Genomic DNA, 22,875 nt, shown 5'->3' with positions numbered 1-22,875 from the left:
CTCAGCCTGTCGCAGTGACGAGCAAAGTATGCGGTTACTAAGCATTGCGTTTATCCAACCCGAGATACATGCAGGTATCCCATGACCGCGCGTCGCTTCCAGAATAGACTGGAAGGACACATTGTCAAAAGCACCCTCAATATCTAGGAATATACCCAAGCTAGATTGCTTGAGCGAGAAGGCTTTCTCGATGTTGTAAACAACAGTGCAGTGGATATTGAACTAAATTAACGTTCCAGATGTGATGATCGATTATCAGTTCCAAAACTTTCAGAAAAAAGAACTTAAGCTGATAGGCCTAAAACTCTTGGCTTCTTCATAGCTTGAGCGCCCCCCTTTAAATCTAACAGTTATTTCTCGCCATGCTTTCGGGATATACCCGGTAGCAAGACTGGAAAGCAAAATCTTTTTCAAGACATGTTTAAGAATATCAGATCCCTTTTGCAGTAGCACGGGAAGTACTCCATCTTTTCCGGGTGATTTGTATGGAGCAAAGCTGTCAAATGCCCACTTGACCGATTTGGTGGAAACCAATGTGCGTGCTAACGCCCACGAGTCCGAATTACCAGAATGAGATCTGTGAACATTGTTCAACTCCGGATCGATACAACCTGTGTGTGTCGGAGAGACAATTAAGAACATCTTTTTCGTCCGTCACATAAACACCATCTCTGGTTTTTAAGGAGTTCATATGAAAATCATTCGATTTGTAGAGAATTTTATTTAACCTGCTAGCCTCGTTCAGACTAGAGACATTAGTGCATAGGATTTGCCAGCCAGCCCGTTCTGCAAATCTAAAACATTTCTTATATGCACTACGAGCTGACCTGAAAGCCCAGGAGTCATCACGCTGACGCCGGTTCCAAGCTCTTCTCACAACTTTCTTCATTCTTTCAAGCTCAGCCCTCCACCAAGGGGTTCTCCTAGTCGATTTAACAGTACGAAGTGGACAAGCTTCTTCGTAGGATGCTAATATGAATGAGTTTCTCGTATCCACGACGTCATCTAAGTCGTCTAGTTGACTAATTGTTGGAAAATATCCATGAAATTTAGTCGCCAAGTTTTCCAAAACGAGGTCCCAGTTTGTAGATTTAGGATTACGATATGTCACCACATTGAAGGTGACATCAAAATGATCGAAAAATATATATTTATGATCGGATAGAGACGGTTCAGTTTCATTTGGAACCTGCCAATATCCCAGCTCATGCAAAATTCTATCAGAGCAAAGTGTTATGTCTAACACCTCCTCCCTCCCAGACCTCGCAAAAGTTGGCCGGTTTCCCACATTCAGAATATGGAGATTTGTACTACTTATGTACTCCATCAGTTCAGAGCCTCTCAGATTGATGTCTGAGCTGCCCCAAATGATGTGATGAGCATTCGCATCACTGCCGATGATAATGAGCGGAAGCTCATTTCTGCTACAATATGATACAACGCTTTTGAAATCATCAGAAGGAAATGACTCGTTATGCGGTAGATATGCTGAACAATATATATATATATATATATATATATATATATATATATATATATATATATATATATATATATATATATATATATATATATATATATATATATATATATATATATATATATATATTTGTCTACGTTTCCGACAGTCAGTGTAACTGTGACAACACAAATATCGCGAGTTGTGAATTCCGATATGAGACACGCGTCAATAGCCTTATTTGCAAGAATGCAAGCACGAGGCATTTCACGTGGGTTAGTCATGCCTGTCTTGTTGTAAGCAATGAAGGCAGTGTTAAGTAACTTTCCAAAATAGAAGTTTTCTTTATGGAAATACGATTCTTGAACCAATGCTATGGAAGCTTTACCTTCCTGTATGAGTCGAGATAAATTCATAGTTGCTGTACGTTTATGCTGGAGATTGATTTGTGCTACTCTAACCATTGTGGATTAGGGAACTGTACATTTCATTTTCAACGTAAATTGTACAACAACTAGAGGACACCAAGCGAGTTGGGATGCTAACGTATATAGCGAGCCATATCAGGTTTAAATGGGACACGATCATTTGATTCCCACGATTTGCGAAGAAAACAATGGTCCACTGTGTCAGAGATTCGCATAACACAGTAAGGGCAAAACCCAAAATGCTCCGTGCGCGACTGGCATATTTTAGACCCTCCAGTCATCAAATCCTCGGCACGGAACTACACCTTGACTTAGGGTCTCCTACTTTCAGTCGCCTCCTACGACATGGGAGCAGGACCCCAGTGGCTCAATTCTTGGCCGGATACCAGCGAAATTTTAGGTCATCGAGAGATGATATTGTCGATGTCTTCATTTACTGTATGCTTATTCGGCTAATGTTGGGTACAAGGCCGACAATGCTACGAAAAAAAAATCACTCTGAGGTCCTTGAAACAATTTTAATTTTTCCTGCCGAATCTCAGCTTTCTCGCATCTTTTGCTAAAATCTCAACAGCTGGGGTCTCAGTAAATAATTTTTTGGCTGAGATCTCAATAAAAGTGACGTTTCATAGCTGATACTAGCAAAACATTTCACCGAAAACCAGCAAAAAATCTCACTTTACTGAGATATTTGTTTCTAAATTTGCTGACTACACGGCTGTTGGGAAATTACCGAGCCGAATTGGGTTTGTAGGTGCTCAAAAGATTGCTTTAAAAATAATTTAAAAAAAAAACTAAACTAAACATCCCTTAATCGATTTCTAGTCCCACTAAGAATATCAAATTTTAAATCAAATCGATCAATTAGAGTTACTAAACCAATTGGACAGTTAGAAATTTAATAACTGTTTTCTTATTTTAATTGTAGAGGTTTCGGTTTAGAAAAATCTCTAATCCTATGTGCGATAATCAATTGATCAACTACGCTATACCCACCCCTATTTAATAACTTCTCCGAATGATTTTAGATCGGTTAGCAATTTTCGATAGAAGTAGTTGTGGACAATAAAATGTTCAGATGTCCAAAGTTCAAATTCCGCCATCCTCATTGTTCTAGTTTTAAGGTGCACATACTGAACTAACTTGGACCATGACAGTTCCACAACCGACAAACTGTCGTTCTCCCTGCTCTAAACATTAACGAATTAATCAATCCGAAAAAGTATTGGAAAACAAAAAAATCCACCACTGCAGCAGATCTCCTCTTTGCGATTTTATACAACCCAAACCAGTTGAAAAAAAAACAAACTGTAATATCCGATTGGAAACTTTGATGATGGGTACGAACCGATTGGAATCCTGAAGATGTAGAAGCTCTATTCCAGACGAGAAAAAAAAACTACAAAATTGACAATTGGCTGACTAGTCCAGAAGTTTTCTTTTCAAGGTGTACGAAAAGGAATGAAAATTTGAAAAGGTTACTCCTTCTGTGTCAGGTTTTATTTTATTCACGAGCATGCTTCGTTTTTCCATCATTCTTAGTTTGTTTAGTTAGTATATTATGAGTATTGTATTAGTTTCTATTATTTACTTCTTATACAACTTTCTGCCCTTATTTTGAATTGTATTGTTTTGTTTATTTGTTATCCTCTTCTTTATCTTATAACTAGATTCTTTATTGCCTTTTGTTTCCAAAGATATTTACTCTTATCGTTTCCCATTTTTTAATCATCAAAGAATAACATTCAAAATTACTTCCTCTGTTCCCGAGCGTAAATTGGCCAGCAACCTACGAATCGATCCGATATTCGTATATCCCTTATTCCATATTTGTATATTTATTTTTTATCTTTTGTATTTTGTTCATTCTATCTCTTCATCATTGTACCGTTTTTTCCCCCAACAGCTCGATAATTATGAAATAAAGCCCGGCAAATGTTTGAAAATTAACGTAAGCGTACCGAATCTGCGCCTCTTTGTAGGCAACATACCTAAATCAAAAGGCAAAGAGGAGATATTAGACGAATTTGGTAAACTAACAGGTAAACTCGCAAAACGCAGAAATGCAATCAAAATTATTTTCTTTCCTATTTTTTCCTACCCCTAATTTTAAATTTGACGATAACACTTTAATGCAAACAAACAAACAAACAACAACAAGCGCTTGAGTTTGTTACGAACATTTTCGTTTTCCGTTTAGTTTTAAGCTTCCGTTTCCAATCTAGTTTGCTATGAGTTTCTTTGCATCTAAGTTTCATGCGCCTACCTTTAGGGGTGCACAACTGGACGGTTCGTGAGTCCGTTCAGTTTTTTCGGAGCGTAAGTAAAGCTTGAGAACAACGAACCAAAACAACCAAAAGCTACGTCGGAAAGATAGCAACAATAACAATAACAACAACAACAACTAACGCCCAGGGCGGTGTTCCGATATCCGCAAACAACATCTGCGCACGGACGGGCGGTTGACAACCAATCGATAAATTATTACAGCTGCCGAGGGCGGTCGAAACGTCGGAGAAATAGCTCGGTTAGGGAAAGTACAAATTGGTACAAATTTGCCTACGCTCAACTGCACCCCCACGCCCCCTACCCCTCGTAACTTGAACGAAAACGCGTCGGTTGAATGCAACATATGGAACTCACTCAGTCACTCATATACAGAACCAAACGTGCCCGCGCACTCACGCATTTTGGCATTAGCGCATTTCACTGCCTTCACGCATTTTGACATTTGCATTTTTCTTTGCGAGCTCATAGCATTCTTAACTCATCTGTTTATTGTTATGGAACATTGCAAGCTGACGTCATATAAGTAAAAATGCTCGAAAAATTGACAGTTTAGTGAGCTTGTTTACATGATGTTAAAATTGAAAAGCAATTGGAACGAAATCTTTTGTGCGGGTGGAATCGAATATTTTCGAAGTCCAAGTAAACAAGCTCTCTCAACTGTCAGAAAGTGAGGTTATACAGTATCATGCAATGTTTCTATATCTGCTCGAATGAACGAGTTGCATTGTCACCGAAATCGACGGGGGACTGCTTCATCAGCCTGTTTTGACAGTTGTGACATGTTTTGATGTATTTGAGAAACTAAGGGGCAGGGTGGCCAGACCTACCGATTTATCGGTAGTATTACCGATTTTGGTCTTCCCTACCGATTCACAGACGACCAATGGAAAACTACCGATATTTTCTTATCCCTACCGAAAACTACCGATTTTTATGGATTTTTGACACATCCTACTCAACATTCATTTTTGGGTTGGATTTGGTCTGAGATCTGTGTTTTCAGTATTTTATAATTCTATGTCAACACTACGTTTTTGGGACAACAACCCGGCCTACCAATAACTACCGATAAAATTTTAGTGACCCTACCAATATTAAGGAATTCTATCTGGCCACCCTGCTAACGGGCAACAGATGAGCGTATCGGAACGCATTAACTTTGGCAACGTTTGTCCCGGTTTTGTTCGGCAACAGGTTCGCTATTATTATTTTTATTATGATTTTTTCTTGAAGAAAATGTGTGCTTTGAAAACATAGTTGAGGTTAGAACTAGATTTGTTGAGGTTAGAAACTTTGTTTAGGTTCAAAGTCAACCGTCTAAATTAGATCCAATCGAACAACTATCGTTTTCTGGTAATATTGGATGTGTTGTCATAAACTGCTGGTGTATAGGTTGCCAAACATGCTATTCATCTCTACGGTCAACTCTATCTCCATGTTTACCTAATTTGTACTAGATGCAGATATCTTTCCCTTTAATAATTGACAATTTGCATTGGCAATTCTACGAAAGCTTCACAATTTGTAAATAGTTACAGGGTGATGAATTTATTTTGGCATTCAATGTGAAACCAATACTCATTATTGCTGACGGAAAACGAAACAAGAGCTTTGAATCAGTCGTTCAATAAGGTATTTTTCAGCTGTTTGAGGTATACTGTAAAATTAGGTAAATTTAACTTTGAGTATTCTCTAACCAAAATAAGAATAGTAAACCCAGTAATAAGCTCTTTTTTGTGTACCGTGATTAAATGAAAATTACCTTCAACGCGGTTTACCTCAATTTACCTTACTGAACAATACCAAAAATTATGTTAAAAAACTCAGTTTTGGGTAGATTTTTGTTTCCATGTTTCCAGTCACAGCAAACCGCAATACATGTTATGCTCGCATAAGCACGGAAAGGCTTCTGCCTGTGAATTATCGTAGAAAGTAATTGTGTTGTCAGAAAACGACTCTGCTGGATAGCTTGTCGTTTATCAAGTTTGATGAAATTCCGGTCGATTGTTACCGTCACAAGAAAAAAATATTTTCCTCTTCGGGTATTTTGCGTACAGGACCTAAACACAAACAAGAGAAACACACTCTGCAATCACTCTGATGTACTTTTCTTTGTTGCAAACGCTCAGCAACAATTTAACAGCCGCTCAACACCTGGCGTCATCCCGAAGGAAATTTAAGTATATACTTACCGTGATGGAAAGAAGGGAATTGCACCCGGCGGTCCACCTTCCGTCTCTGTATATATCTGCCACCCATCACCGGAGAAGTAGTAGGGGAAAAATGTGCGTGCACTTGACTTTACACAACCACCAGCAGCACAGGAGAAGGGTGCAGATTGTAATTGCAACATATTCGGACCATTTGCTGTGGACCTCGTTCGTTTGCCAGATGCTGCTGGATCCTATGATGATTTTATAACTTTGTGGGATTGGTGTTGCAATGTACGCGGTCGTTGACCGAATAACCGCACGCGAATAGGTACACGAAAAAAGAAATCCGTTCATAAATTCATGAACAAAAGATGACGATTTCATGAACTGAACGGTTTACGAAAATCGTGAAAAAGTTTCTGAAAATGTTCATAATAAATCTCGCATTCATGATACTATTTGTATTTTCGAAATAGTAGTTCGCGCCAAAAATATACCTGACGTTAGATTTGAATATTTGGTTGGGTGGTTGTTCCCTGGACATGAATAGTTTTTGTTGTGATTCTAGTTCATAATTTGAGGATACACTGCACGGAAAAAAATTCGTGAATAAAGTGCAATGAATTCTGGAACAATCACGTTTTTACGTTACGAAAACAGGACCATGACCAAAAATCATGGCTTTTATAATTATGTTCAATTTCCCTTCAGTAACGCCCTCATAACGCTTTCATTAGTGGAAATATTTGATTTTGTTTTGTGAACTTCAGTAACGGTTTCCACCATGAACTAGTTCACAACTTTATGAAATAATAGTTCACAAAATATAAATATTCTGGCTATTTTTTCGTGAACTATTTCACGAAATTCGGAATTTTATTCATAAATCCTTTCAATCCTCGTGAATTAATTCATGATCCCTAAATAGTCACAATCCAATATCCGTGCTCGTGAAATGGTTCACAAAATCTTAGTTACGATCCAATACCCGTGCTCGTAAAATAGTTCACGACATCATAAAATATTATTCATGTATTCGTGAACTGGTTCATGATACCCAGTATAATAGTCACAACTTACCATTAGTTTTCATGAAATAGTTCATGAAATCAAAAGTATTATTCATGGATTCGTGAACTGGTTCATGATTCTTAACATACTAGTCACGATCCAATGTACGTACTCGTGACACAGTTCACGAAATCATGAAATATTATTCATGTATTCGTGAACTGGTTCATGATACCTAGTTTAATAGTCACGAATGATAAGTTAAGAAAAAGTTCACGAAATCAAAATATCCATGTATTCGTGAACTGGTTCATGATTCCTAACATACTAATCACGATCCGATATCCGTACTCCTGAAATAGTTCACGAAATCATGAAATATTATTCATGTATTCGTGAACTGGTTCATTATACCTAGTTTAATAGTTTAATAAAAGTTCACGAAACCGTAAAATATTATTCATGTATTCATGAACTGGTTCCTGATTCTTAGTGCATGATTTACGAACTATCAAGTATATATTTGCGTGCTTGTTTTATTTAGAAGACATCCCTAATCATTTACAATTTTATGCAACATTACAATGAAATTTTTACGTGAACTCTATCACAAAAGTTGGAATATTCTTCGTGGAATCATTTCTGTTCCATGCACTTTTTTATAAAATACCCAGCTGCTAGCGACCAGTAATAGGTAGGAGCAGTAGATATAAAAAAAACTATTAGAACCTCGAACATCGTCATTCATTTGATAAGGTTCATTGTTATTTCCGGACAGAAAACGAAAACTGCAAACCCCATTTAGTGTGCGTGATATAGTTCACAGAACCAGATATCGCGAATAAGTCTTATTTTAATGATCCAGTTCATATTGTCACGTTATTCCGAGTAAAAAACCATTAGTAACCAAAAAATAATCGATCCATATAAGGCGAAGAGAATTTACGAATACCATGATAAAACTGCTGATATCATGAACATTAGTTTTTGAAAGTAAGTTCTAAAATAAAATATCATGATAACATGAACAGAAATTACGAAAATCGTGACTAAGATCCTGAAATCATGAACACAAATCACACAACTAGTGACAAAAATAATTAAAATCGTGACCAAAATCCTGAAATTATGAACATGAATCACTCTACTCATGACTAAAATATCGCGATAACGTGAATGGAAATTACGAACATCGCGACTAAGATCTTGAAATCATGAACAACGTTTGACTGTCGACTGTGTATTTCCAAATCATGAACAAGATTCCCAACAAAAACTAAACATGTCCAGGGAACAACAATAGTAACCCAACCAAACATTCTAATGTAACGCCATGTATATATTCGGAGCGACCTTTTTTTTAGAATATACTAATAGTTTCATGAATACGAGGTTTATTATTGATAATTTCAGGAACGTAAATCATTCAGTTCATGAAATCGTTCATGAATTTATGAACGGATTTTTTTCCGTGTAGAAAAGGAATTTTCAAAAAAAATCGGTTGGTCTTCAAAGTTAAATAACTTTATCGGGGAACCTCTAATCAATATGCAATCTTCAACAAAGTTGTTGGTTATAAAATAAGCTACGCGACCATAAGTTTTGAGGCATGGCAGAGTTACTGTGGAATTTTTTATTGGATTTTAAGTTTTTATTTCCGAGATTACATATATATTACTATAGAAACTTGAAACCTCTTGTGGGTAAACTAGAGCTATTGGAAAAAGCTCATATTCAGCATATGATCTGTGCATCCAATTACCATTTGAATTGGCAGTGTTCCAAAAAAAAAGTCAAAACTGTTGCCGGTCTAGTGTGTACTCATAGGGCATTGCATGCAAAGCATTTGAAAAAAAAATTAGAAAGGTTGCCAAAATTATTCATTTGAGGAAATTAGTGGGTTATGGGTTGAAAAAAATGGTGTTTTTTTCTCGGGAATATTCTATGATGGTACACTTCTACGTTCTTCTTCGAAGAAGACCAGGTCAGCATGTGCCAAAATATGGCTCTGCTGCGACATCAAAACTTACTGTTTGATTTTTTTTTCTGCCGTATGTTTTCTAACATTTATGATTTCGATTCGTAGTATTGTTTCTAACACCAACATTGGCTTCCAAATTCATTCGTCATCAAAATTAAACACTCGCACAAATTAAAAAAAAACTATGCAATATGCTAATCCACGCGACCAAAATCACCTCATAAATCTCACTTTTGCATCGTTTCACCTCTGGCCGAAAGTAAAATGTTTAGGAGTGAAAACAGAACCAAACTCGCGTCTCCAACGACGTCACACATTTCACAGCAAAGATCTAACCCCGCCATTTAGTGTATCAGAGTATCTAAGTGAATGTGCCACCCGGGTGTGCTAACGTTAACTCGAAAAAAGTAGACTTATAGTTGTTTCTAATCGCAACCTGACACAAACAAACCATACCTTCCATACATATGACAGCTTGCTGCCATAAACGCTCGATATGAAAGGGTAATCGTTGATAATCTCCAGTCATTATCTTATGAAAAAAAAACATTTCAAACATAACCTAACTAAAAATAGAGTTATTTTTGTATGAAAAAACAAAAAATCAAAACGGTGTGCAACACAAGGTTTCAAAACAACATAACTTCGCTTCTATCCATCGTTCGAGTCGGATGAACTAAAAAATTCGAACAACTCATGCAAAAAAATTTACAAAATCATCACGAAACAATCGCCTTCCCATAATTAGCTATTTTATATTTTTATTTCTGCCAACCACGCTTCGTTTTCCATCCATCGATTTTTGGTTCACTTCAAGCATTCATTTTTCTTCCGTTTCGCATCATTTTTTTCGTTTTGAATGAAAATAAAAAAAAAGCAACAACAAAAAAAACTGTCAAAAGAGTATGCATTGAACCCAAAATCTTTCCCGTTTGTTGTCAAACTTATCCAATTCCAGCTGAATGATTATGAAATTCGGAAAGGCAAAAAGATTGGTGTTACGATATCATTTAACAATCACCGGCTCTTTGTCGGGAATATTCCTAAGAATAGGGATCGCGATGAGTTGTTAGAGGAATTTGCTAAATACGCACGTAAGTCCCAACAAATCCTACCCATGCGAAAGTAAACATTTAAAAAAAAATACTTAGAATGTGATTTTTTTCCTATTGAGTAATAAACACACACAGTCAGTATTCGAAATTTGTACGCATCCAAAATTTTGACGCCTTCCTCCTGAACCGCCACCACCACTCCCCCTCTGACCCCCAAAAACTACGACGATAAACGTTTTGAGTGTGTAATTGGATTGGCAGATTCCATGTAGAGTACTGCAGCGGCAGCAGCAGCGATAATCTAGTCATCCGTTGTTGCTGTGGCAACTCTTTAGTAGAAACTTGGTAGTTTTAGTGCTACGTCAAAAAATAAAAAAAAACACTGCAACCCAAAACAACAATAACAACAACACAGAAAATCGACCGCCCCAGGACAAGTGTGATTTGGTATTTACTGTACTAGCGATTGGAATATGACGTATTCAATTGGCTTTGTTTTTGTTTTGTTTACATACCTACTACACACACGATTTGCTATAAACAGTAAGAAATTTGCGATTGGTTTTTCGCTTTTTGGTTCTGTTTTACCTTTTTGTTTGTTGATTGGTTTGTATTCGAATTTGGTTTGTTTTTTGTTCTCAAAATTTACCACTCAAAATTTACCAAGAATGCTAAAATTTTACCTTCTTCGGACCAAGGTGTCGCTAGAAATGGCCTACGCCTGTGTTTGGTTTTCGTGTTTTGGTAGTGTTTGTGAGTGTTGAAAATTTTTGAGTCATTTCTAGGGGCACCTTCCCGGTAGGGATCCGAACAAAATCTCAAAACAACAGCTCTCAACCATCGCGAAATTGATTGAAATTTTACTTCACAGTTCTGTAGCTCAACAATTTACGATCCTCGAACGGGAAGGTTCCAAAATCACTGCCAAATTCGCACTCTCTTGTACCCCCTCCACAACTAAAAAAAAGGATAGAAAATTTGAGGCCCCGGGGCAAGCTTTTACATTGGTAGAAGAATGGATTGGTCGGCCCTCGAACAAATTGAAAATATCTTGGAACGAAAAAAACATTTCATGCCTGCCCCTCCTGATATTTAGGCCATTTGACAAGCTGTCAAAAATTTTAGCTCCACTTACACACACACCGGATTGGATGATCTGCGAAAATATTTTGACCCGAATTGTCAAGCTACAGTACGGCGAACGAAAATAGATATGGTTTTTTTTGATTCTAGTACCTCTTCATCTATTACTGAATTCAATTGTTCTCATTATTGTCGATTTTTCGCACATAATATTTCACTCACCAGGTGTGTTTTTTCTTTATTTCGGAGAAAATTGGAAACCCACATTGGGATTTACAATTCGGCCAATCGGATTACGACCTTCTTTCCCTATCACCCTATCTCTTGTTCCCACGCTGTCACTCTCTTTATCTGTCTCTATTTTCTCTCTCTCTATTTCTATCTATCTATCTATCTATCTCTTTTCCGTTTCCGTTTCGATCCGGACACAAACTTGTGTTTGCGCACAATGAGTTAGCAAAACCGTTTCCCGGCATACTATTTCGGCCCTGTCATGATAGATTGGAACACGCACGATTGGCCCAACCACAAAACACATTGGCATTCTTCCGTCTGAGCGGAACTCGATATCGAACAGTGTATTATGTGTAATGACTGGAGAAACTCCGCAACACCTACTAAGGTCGCCATTTCTTATGCTAAGCTACAGGGAGTTTTGTTTTATTCCCATCTGCCACTATCATTCCCATAGTGGCTGATCGAATAACATCAACACGGTGTAAATAATAATAATAATAATAAATTGTATCTAATAATAATGAGTATATTAAAATAAGATTATCGCCTGTGGAAAACTGATATTCGCTCCCATTCATCCAGTATATATTATGTCCTTCCCAATCTTGAACCTGTGACCCGATTTTTTTGCTTCTTCACAGACATCAAATACCAAGTCCTCTTTTCCACCATTGAATTGCTTTCGGTTTTTTTTTGTATAATCTCTTTTTATCTTACTCCCATCCTATGAGTGTTGTAATCCTTTTATCGTGTTTCTTACTACCTGTGTAAAATAATGCGTTTCGTACGGTTACGCGTACGGCTCTTGCGGGTGGGGATATGAAGGTGTGACAGGTCGTGTTTGCTGTTGGGCTGAAAATGATTGGTCGGTTTCGAGTGCGCGAAGTGTGCACGAAGCAAAATGCGATGAGAGTAAACCGTGTATTATTTTTAAGCTGCTGACTAGACGATTAATTGGAACGACGGTAAATTTGTGTTCACTTGCTATTTTTTCTGAATACCAAATTACAACTTCAACCGAACCCATCGGGATGCAAAATCTTTCTGCATAGGGTAAGCGCATGCGGATTGTATTTTTAGAAAGGAGTTAAAATTTGCACGGATAAATGCCTAAAAAGTTTCAATAAACGAACCGTGATGTGAGCGGCCAAACTGTTTCATTATGGAAGACTGAAACGAGCAGCGGTCTTAAAGTGCTACTTTGCGGCTCTGATTGCTAAAATACGGTCCACATGTGCTGTGTCCAACACGAATGTTTTCCTCTTCACAAAAATATTAAACTTTTACCGGTATCCCTCTGATTTCTGAGAACATGTCCGCTAAAGCTTTGTCTTTTATTTGATTTTTTTTTCTAAAATACACTTCTTTTAAAAATGTAATTTGAACGTCAATTGTATATTGTTGCCATTAGCACAACTATCGGCTTTTGTGGTATAAATAAACACCAAGGATCATTTTAAATTATGCCTTTGGGTCGAAAACAAATATATATAAATAATTTTGTTCGACTATTATTGCTTTCAATAGTAGAACCAAAATGGTTTTTATACAGCCGTTCAAAGATGTACATCTGTTACTGTTCGCCGACGAATATTTTTCAATTTTTGATCCGATTTCAGAATTATGGTTGCTTGGATCTTACGTAGAAATACAGAAAACTCATTGCATTTACAAACTACAGAAAATTCTTGTATCTGGAAAATAGATTTGTACTGAAAACGATGACCTATACTTTTTATACACCGGCTAGAATTTCCGGAAGAAAATAATTTAGCAAAAAGAATTTTTTTATTATAGAAGTTTTAACCTTAGGGGTCATTCGCCTCTTTTTACGGGTTAGAAAAATTTCTAACCCTATGTGCGGGGTTGGGAATCGAACCCAGGTGAGCCCGCACCCTTCAAAGAATTAGTTATTTCAAATTAATTGCGAAAAAATGTGGAATTACAGAGAATTGTATTATTTAGAACACTACTTTCAATTCATGCATTTTTGTGCCCCTTGCTAGCTAACATTTTTAGAAGGTAAAATATAAAAAAATGCTTTTGAGAAATTTCACGAAATCCGCAGAAATATAGACGATTTACATAATTTGTAAATATCATCAATTCAGTCCCAAGTATTTTATAAATTATCGACGAACTTGATAATAAATTATAATAACGACAGCGAATTTATTTGCGGTAGGTAGAATAACAGATAACAGACGTTTAGGCTAGAACAAAATTTCTTCAAAAACCTGTGTAAACTTTCAAATTAATAAACGTTGGAAATCCGTGTTTCACTATTGCCATCTGCGCAACTGTTTGCTACACGTGTTTGACAGCCGCACTCTAACTGCATTGTATCGATCACTGCGCCATCTGCGAACGTTTGCCGAACGTGTTTCAGACGTCTAATTTATTCGGAATTTCAGTAGCGGGTATTTACACACGATTCAAATCGAGCCTAAACGCCTGTTATCTGTGGTAGAATTCTCGATTCGCTCGTGTTGGTCGTCAGCTCAGCTGTGGAAAAGCTGAGACGGATTTGTTTCCCGAACTGGTTGACCAATTGGATTTCTTTATAACCCCGGAAAACCAGTGGAAAGACCATACAAACCACACAACCGTAGTGCGTTTACAAACCGTAGTGCATTCTGAAATCTTCTCGACATCATAACGATTGTACCTCAAGGTAGCAACCTGGAGCTTCCCTTCTTTGTGCTCTTTGTGAATGACCTTTGCTGACAATTCTATACCGTTTATTCAAAACGTAATATCTAACAAATGTTAACAAACTGAGTTTATTATGCCAAATAAAAGCTAAGCATTGACTCTTTATCGTCCACAAATAATAGAGAAAAATGATAACTCTTTATATGTTAATTTAATCTTAAGTCAAAATGTCACATATAGTATACTAAAGCTTTGCTAATATTTTTTAGATGTGATGTTTTGCGTTGTGATGTTTCTCCAAGTCGACTGTAGTTAGTATGTTTTTCCAATGCCAAACCTCATATCTGCACTCTCGGTTGCATGAAATATATCACAACTACAAGCCCGTATCTCTAAACGTCACAGTAAAATGTATCATCTACAAACGTTGTTGCCAAGACCCCATATGTAAAAGAGCATAACAGCAAAAGTGATCGGCAAAATGTAATAAAATAATAGTTATCAATTATCTACTTCTAGATAATACTTCGCGAAAAACATCTAATGTGCTTATACGATCCTGCAATGAGTAAATGCAGAGGTGATAGTAGAATTAATAGCCTTCTGTGTGCTTTAATTGTTAAATAAATTTGAAAGTTGCAAGGAAATTTTTGCAAGCGATTTTCTCCGTTTGACGTTTCTGTTAGATATGATGTAATGAAAAAACGCTCTAGAATTGACGTCGTCTAAAGCGATGTACACGGATTATCTGGAAAATTATCGCCTCGTAACGACACAGGTAGACTGTTGTGCACTTCAGATGGGCATGAATATGATCATAAGCTGCTGTACTTCAGTAAAAAAAATCTTGTGTACCATCTGTTATTACTAAACCAGAAAAAAGCTCATTCACAAAAAAAGTTCCAGAAATCTACAAAACTCTGAAATCTTCTTTAAAGTGCCTAAAATCTTCTTTAAAGTGCCTAAAATCTGTCATCTGTTTTTAAAGAATTTGCGACAATAAAATTTTGAAATATTTGTGACATTACAGGAAAAACAACCTGATGTGTTAGAAACGGTATGATTAAAATCAATCACATTCACAAGAATACTTCCGCCTATTTGCGTTCAAGTATGTCTACTGTAGAAAGAGTTTCATTCTTCAAGGACCTCTAGGATGTGCTCTCACCAATCTACCTTCGTTATGGAATGGGAGAATCTTCACAGCAACTTTTTGTGAAAAGTTAGTTTTGAATGTTTGGAGTTCCAATCATCAGTAACTGACATCAACTTGCTGTCACCAGACTATAAACCAGACTATGATACACCAAATTGGCACCAGTTAGACTTTTTGTGTGTTCGATCTACTCGTAGCCAAGATGGGCTGCCCCGAGTGCTTCATGCAAAGCTGGACTTCAATGTTCCGAGAATGTTAAAAAAAAACTTTCTTCGGCGATCGATCTATTCATCGCATACAGTACGACTAAAAAAAATCGTTGGCTGTTTGCTGACAGTTCCTCGATGGCGTGCATAATCTTTCCGATTTTGAGTAAGAAAGCGTTAAAATTTAAAATAGGTCAAGTTACCGTACTATTTTTTGTCTGTACGATAATCATTTATTTTAGGGCAATATAAACCAAACAATAGTTGGAGAGAGACTAACGTTTGTTCTTATAAAAATTGCAACTTACATAATTTTCAGTCAATTGGTGCTTTACAATCTATTCGTCATTGCTTTCAATTACAAGTTATCTCCAAATATACAAAATTATTATATTTTCACGCGCTTTGAAAAATTTTAAAAATGTAATTTGAAGCAAAACAAATTTTGTTCTAATAAAAATTATAATTGACATAATTTCCAATCGCTTGGTGCATAAAAACATAGTAGTCATAGCTTTAAATTCATTGTTATTTGCCAAATATGTGAAGTTTTTGTATTTCTGTGTGTTCTTCACGAACTCCTTGAAAAAAAATTTGTGTGTGAATAATTTTGAAATTGATTAAAGTTTGTTCTTCCAAAAATGGTAGCTAACACAAATTCTCATCAATTTATGACTGAAAATGTCTATGCCATCGCCCATCGCATTTGATGTTTGTGCAATATATTAAATTTCTGTACTTCTTCGCATTTGTACCAATTTTTTGAATGAATTGGAATAAGTATAAAGATTATTCTTCCCAAATTTAGCGGCTGCCATAATTTTCAATCGAGTGGTGCATAAAACGTACAAGTCATCGCTTTGAATTCAAATGAATGTGCCAAACATATGAAGTTTCCTTATTTTTACATAAATATTTTTAGGATTGTTCTTTCAAAAATTATAGGTGCAACAATTTTCGAACAAATTGGAATTAGATCAAAGTTTGTTCTTCCAAAAATTGCAACTGACTAAAATTTGAATCTATTAGTGATTGAAAATTTGTATACCATCGCCATGAATTCAACGGTATATGACAAATAAATGAACTAAATGAAATCGCTGTATTTCTACGTGTACTGCTCGAATTTTTTAAATAAATTTGAAAAAGATACAAGTTTGTTCTTCTAAAAATTGTATATGACATACTATTTAATTGCATGATCCTTTAAAATATATAAGTTATCGTTTTGTTCAAAACTTTTCACCAACTACAAGAATTTTTTGTATTTCCACGTGTGCCTTTCGAAGTTTACGAATAAAAAAATTGAAAGAGGTAAACTTTGTTCTTCCAAAAATTGTAGCTGACTTAATTTGCAATCGATTGGTGCTGTAAAAGCATTAGTGTCATTCGCTTCTTGGGTCATCACTTTGAATTCAAAATTATTGTCTAAATTCATGAAATTTCTGTTAAAATTCTGGAATCTGCTTTTCCGAAAATACTAGTTGAGCTTGGTGCCTTAATACCTACAGGTCATCGTTTTGATTTCATCGTTATTTTCAGTTTGATACTTTTTTCTGTGTTACGTCGTTTTTCGTTGCACTTTTGAGAACTCGATTTCCCATTTGTTGTTACAAAAGCTAAGTCGAGATAGGACTAGTTTAACCACAAAGACAAAGATCTACTGAAACGCGGGAACACAAAAACGAGGGTTAATTGTCCAAATTTGATCCCGAACGCTGAGTGCGTAGATGGACGTTAACGAATCATATTCAAATTAAAAATTAGCGTTATGCAATATTAATTTCCTAAAATTGAATTTGCGCATTAGGGGCATAAGCCCAAACATAAATTAAGTTTGATTTTTGTGTTTCGAATTCATATCATCAGTACTAGCACCAACTTGGGGTCAAGTTAGACGATGTATGTAAGCTAGTACTTACCCAAATCAGCACTATTTAAACGTAATAATCCAAACAGTCACACGACACATGTGAACGTCTAATGCAACTGGCTAGTCCCTAGTGATGTCCCGGAAAGCGAAGACAAAATTTTTGTGTATGCGTGCAGTTTGTAATAATTCAGCACACTGGTCAAAAAGTACCAAAAATGGTTATTTTGAAGCTGAGCTTTTTTTCCTTTCAAAAAAAAATTTAACTTGAAAACACCGATTGTCTGCATAAAAACTCAAATGTCGCTTCAATATCCATTCGATTATTTATGATTCCAATCGCTTCATAAATGTTCATATTGAAGGAAGCTCCTCAATGTTGGATTCTTAAGGGGGGCGTCTGGTGTAGAGGGCAAAAATAATCGACTTCTTTTTTATTCGCTTAATTGTTAGTATTGAGCCTCTAGAATAGTCTCCCGCAATCGCCACGCTGAACTTTTTTTTTGTTTCAAGCAGCCATGCATTCCTCGCGCGTATTTGCTATAACACACACAGATTTCGATCTATCGGCCACAATTTTCGAAAAAGTGACAGCGATAAAAATACAGTGTAAATAATACGCTCTTAACTACTTCTACCCAAATTTTCAAGAGAAACTACCAAAAAAAAATAATTTTCTACAGCGTTTTTTCCGTGATGCAACTTGATGTGGGACACCTTTTAATAGCGTTTTTCTCGAAACCGCGTTTATCAAATTGGCGAACACGATAACTCAAAAACTAGTCAATGAATTGATTTAATTTTTTTACGCGGATGCCAATACGTGTAGCCTGTCGATGAGCCACAGAAAACTGAATAATATTTTTTCTCCCTATCATTTGAAGAAAAATGAGCGAATTTTACAAAAAATATGAAATTTTTCGCTTTTCATGAAGCCGTTTTCCAAAACTCTTACGTTTTTTCTATTTTTATTGGTTCATCGAGTAACTACAAGTCTAAGCATTACAAATCTTATAGAATTTCCTGTGTCAGACAATTTTATCAAGAGTTAACGTGTTCGCCGCGGCGCTCCTCGACGTGGAAGTGGTTGGACGTCTACTCTTGGAACGCTCGTATGTGTGGCTCTGCGTGACTGAAAATATTTTTTTTCGTTCACAATCAATGTATAAAGCGATCTTACCATTACACAAAAGATCCATGGTTGCCATGACTTCCAATTCGTATAACAAAATAACTTTCGTTTTGAGCACTTCACACCAGACGCTCTCCTTAATTCACCCAGAAATAGTCCGCAATGTTCCGCATGTTTTTTTGTTAGTAATTTATAAACATTCACGTTTTTATGTAAAACAATGAGTGGTTAGGCTCAGGAAAAATCGGTTAAACTTCGAACATAGCCAAAAATATTTTTTAGGACTTTCTGACCGTTGCGCTGATTATAACAAATTATTATTAAACTTACAAACCTTGGTTCGCTCTAGTTTAGCGATCGATTTGTTGAAATGTTTAAAGACCATGATATTTAAAGGCAAATGCCATTTTTGTTTGACTACGAAATTGAGTTAGGCTATCCAACCAGACGGATTGGGTTAGAACCTGGTCCAGTTCCGTCTCAAGCAAAAATCATCTAATGCTGCTTGGACATTTGCTCACAGAGTCGACGGTGGCAAGAAGCAGAACTGAAGCTAAAACTGACACTTTTTGGAGCACGCAGCAAATCAAAGCGAGCATGTCATAGTGAGAAGCAGACACTTCGGCCGATTTCCGCGCTGACATCTTCGTTTTGATTAGCTGGAAATAAGTTTTTTTTTGCTTAATGCGTCCTAAATGTCCGTTTCAGCTCCAGCTCAGCTACTCGCCAGCACTCTGTTAGGAGCCTAAAAGAAGACGATTTTTGTTTTTGTTTGAGGAAACTTTGCCACTGCGACCACTGTGAAGACGAATTTAGCTTATCGTTTTCATCAAATGATTGCAAAAATTGAAGGGTGACTAATCTCGAGAAAAACTGAGAAAAGTAGGTCAAAACTTTACCGAACAGGGTAAGTTATTTCGTGAGCCGAAAATGATTTTGGGCTTGTTATGTTTAATTAACTCTTATACAACATAAATAGCCCTTATTTGTTTCGTTTTGAAACAACAAACGAAACAGGTAAAGAAAAATAAAACTGTCATTTGTTCAGTTGCATTGTATTTTCTATTCTTCTTATTTTAAAAATAGAATTAAATTTTTTGTTTTGAGTTTTTACCCAAAATTGGCTAAATCGTACTTAAATTTGAGTAACCACAAGAGTATACATAATTTTACAGTGAGTTCGATTTTTGCCGTGGTTAAATGGAAAATATTTTTAACGCGGATTATCCAATTTTACCTTATTGAATAATACCCCAAAGTTGAGTGAAAATATCTCCGTTTTAGATAACTGTGTACGTCGCTGATGGTATGTCAGTAACACACCTCTCAATCCGAAACCGACCCCCCCCCCCATTCTCCAGCAGCAAATAAAACACGATCTCTCAACCTACCCCCTACCCAAACCGAACCGGACACACACGCACACACACACTCCAGGGACAGAAGCGTTTTTGGCACTGAATTTGGCAAATCGGACCTAATCTGCAAATATGTTGACGGAGAACAAAAACAAAACCGGGCCCAATCAGCCCGGCAAAGAATCAACAATAACGTTGTTTGTTGTCAAAATCACAAAACAATCGAAATCGTTGAGTAGAACTGACATTTGTTTCCGTTGCATCAAACAAAAAAAATAAATCAATAAAATTCAAGCCGCGCGCACAATTGTTGAATTGAGATCTTATTCGATTCTCGTAACAGCTAAAGAAAAATAACCAGCCTTGAAAGAAACCACGCAATCAATCGCCGCATTCGAGTGAGTGACTGCGTGAGCCTTGTTCTAGGCCGTTGATTGGCTTCAAGACTATTTAGCGATCTAAGCGCGGTTTAATCTTAAGCGATAGACTTTTAAGCAACTATATCGATCTATCAATACTGGCAACACTGCAGCTGAACGACGTTACCTTCTTGTGCTTTGACAACCCCTTGTATCACGCGTTATCATCCGTTGCAGTGTTGCTAGTATCCCATTCGCATAATTTGTGTTGTATTTTATTTTACTAATATTATTGTTTTGTTTTTCTTCTTCGACCGATGCATCAATCTCTATTGTTTTGTTTCCCAATTCGCATTCGCTATCCGAACTCTCTCGCTACCCCCCACTTTGCGAACCGTTGGCGACGGACGTGACGCCCTCTCAGCCGGCCTAATGGAAGTGATAATCTACAGTTCACCGGACGACAAGAAGAAGAATCGGGGATTCTGTTTCCTCGAGTACGAATCACACAAAGCGGCTTCGCTAGCGAAGCGGCGACTCGGAACAGGCAGGATAAAGGTAAGGGTTTAGTGTTTTTTTTATAGTTTTCACAGCCCTGAAGTTGGTAAACTTTCGAGCTCACAGAAGTTGCTCAGTTGGCTGAGTTTTTGTATTAAAATGATACGGGATTAAAAACATTGATCAGTGCAAAACTGAACTGAATCCCAAATCGGAGATCTTTTCAACCGGAGTTTGCCGACTACATCTTGGAAGTCGTTTAATTCTTTCTCGTCATGTCGGTCATGGTGAGCATAATTTTACGTAAACAATACACTCTACGGAGTGTATACGCAAAAAAGGGTATATTTCCACCCAGTGCTAAATTGTTACCCTGGCGGGTTACATATGCTAGTATTTCGTCTTTAGATCAGTACTGTAAAATAAGTGAAAAGTGTTATAGTGACGCCATAGAAATCGAAAGAGAAAGTAAACAAAGAGAGTAACTCACTGCAGATATGTCTTTTTGAAAAAACGCTCAAGAAATAATCACCATATATGATTCAAACACTAGCCATTGTTTATTGACCTTTCGCACTTGCCTTAAATTCGATCGAAATCAGTAACATACTGATAGTTAAACTTGAAAGATACTTATAGCTTATATGCTCTTGAATTGGCAGTAATCCATGTTGTTTTTGACCTGGTTTACTGCAAAAATATTTATCAACAGACAGAGCATATTTCTAACTAGCCGAACACATCAACATGATCAAAACACAACATATATTTCTTTTGATTTCCTTGCATTTTAACTCTGCCTACTGTGATTGCGTGCTCTAGACTGCGAATAAACAGAAGTTAGTTTTATGTTATTCGAGAATCCCATAGAATACAGAATGAATATTATATTATTTAATATGACATTACATGAGCAATTTACGTGGCTTGCAACTCTTGTCAAAGCGGTGACGGAAAATGAAGACAATATTTCTCAAACAATTTTCGGTTAGCAACCAAACCAATTGTTGCAGGGCCGGCGGATAGCGTGGGTAGTATGGGTAGTACTACCCACTCGAAAATAACCGAGTGGGTAATTACCCACTCGGAATTTTGGATATTTTCAGAAATTTGAAATCTGCCACGTATGTATCTCAGGCACACATTTGAAAATATCGATGCACAACAACTTACACAAACACACTGCAAGTGATTTAATGTAAATGTAATGCAAGCGTGTGTATTGCAAAAATGAGACAAATCCCTATTCTATTACCCTCACCCTATGCTTACTACCCACTCGTGCTAACGCCGGCCCTTTGAACTGTAATATTGAATTCAACCCGGTCGAAAAAAATGCGGACGAACATGGTCAGGCGATTTAAAAAGTTTGACGTTTGACTCAACTCGCCTGTGCTAATTGCCCCTAGGAACAAATGCAATTTGCGAATGCGATTTAAAGGCAATTTCAATACTTAGACAAATTTACTGGCGGCTGAAATGGACTTGGTTGTTTTTCGCGTTTTTCAAACATGGCGGTTCATGTTTAGCTTAAGCTTAAAATTGTTTTTTTAACAATTGGCATGTTCTCGCATGAATTTTGTTTGTTTCGCGCACTTCATTAAGCCAACGAATGTGGGAAATTGTGGAATCATGTGTAAGTATAGTAGAACAAGATCTTTGATCTAAATTCCTAATGAACTTCAGATTGTGGTAAGTCTTGGTGTGCAATATCATATTCACCATTAATTCTTCATATAGTTCGGTGGTGTTTATGTGAGTAGATAATGAATCCGAAAATAAGTATTATTTGTAATTTTCAAATAAGACAACTAAAAGCGATTTAAAGGCGAGTAGGGCGGCAGAAAAATGACGGCGGCAAATCGCCCAAATGTTGCATTTGAAATAGCCCCCAAATTGCCAGCAATTTGCTGGCAAATTGAAGGGCAATTTGTGCATCCGAGTT

General features: G+C 36.7%; 1 protein-coding gene across 1 annotated transcript in view; it reads left to right on the top strand.

Moving 5' to 3' along the window:
• The window catches only part of LOC131694995 (heterogeneous nuclear ribonucleoprotein R), a 60,581-nt gene extending 39,579 nt beyond the window's left edge, over positions 1-21,002 (top strand). The window contains exons 6-7 of the mRNA XM_058983536.1: positions 10,280-10,415; positions 20,857-21,002. Coding sequence (XP_058839519.1) covers positions 10,280-10,415; positions 20,857-21,002 — 282 coding nt within the window. The remainder of the gene's footprint in view (positions 1-10,279; positions 10,416-20,856) is intronic.
• The last annotated feature ends 1,873 nt before the right edge of the window (positions 21,003-22,875 follow it).

Source organism: Topomyia yanbarensis, chromosome 1, assembly GCF_030247195.1.
Source record: "Topomyia yanbarensis strain Yona2022 chromosome 1, ASM3024719v1, whole genome shotgun sequence".
Lineage (NCBI taxonomy): Eukaryota > Metazoa > Arthropoda > Insecta > Diptera > Culicidae > Topomyia > Topomyia yanbarensis.
This window is presented reverse-complemented; position numbering and strand designations above follow the sequence as displayed.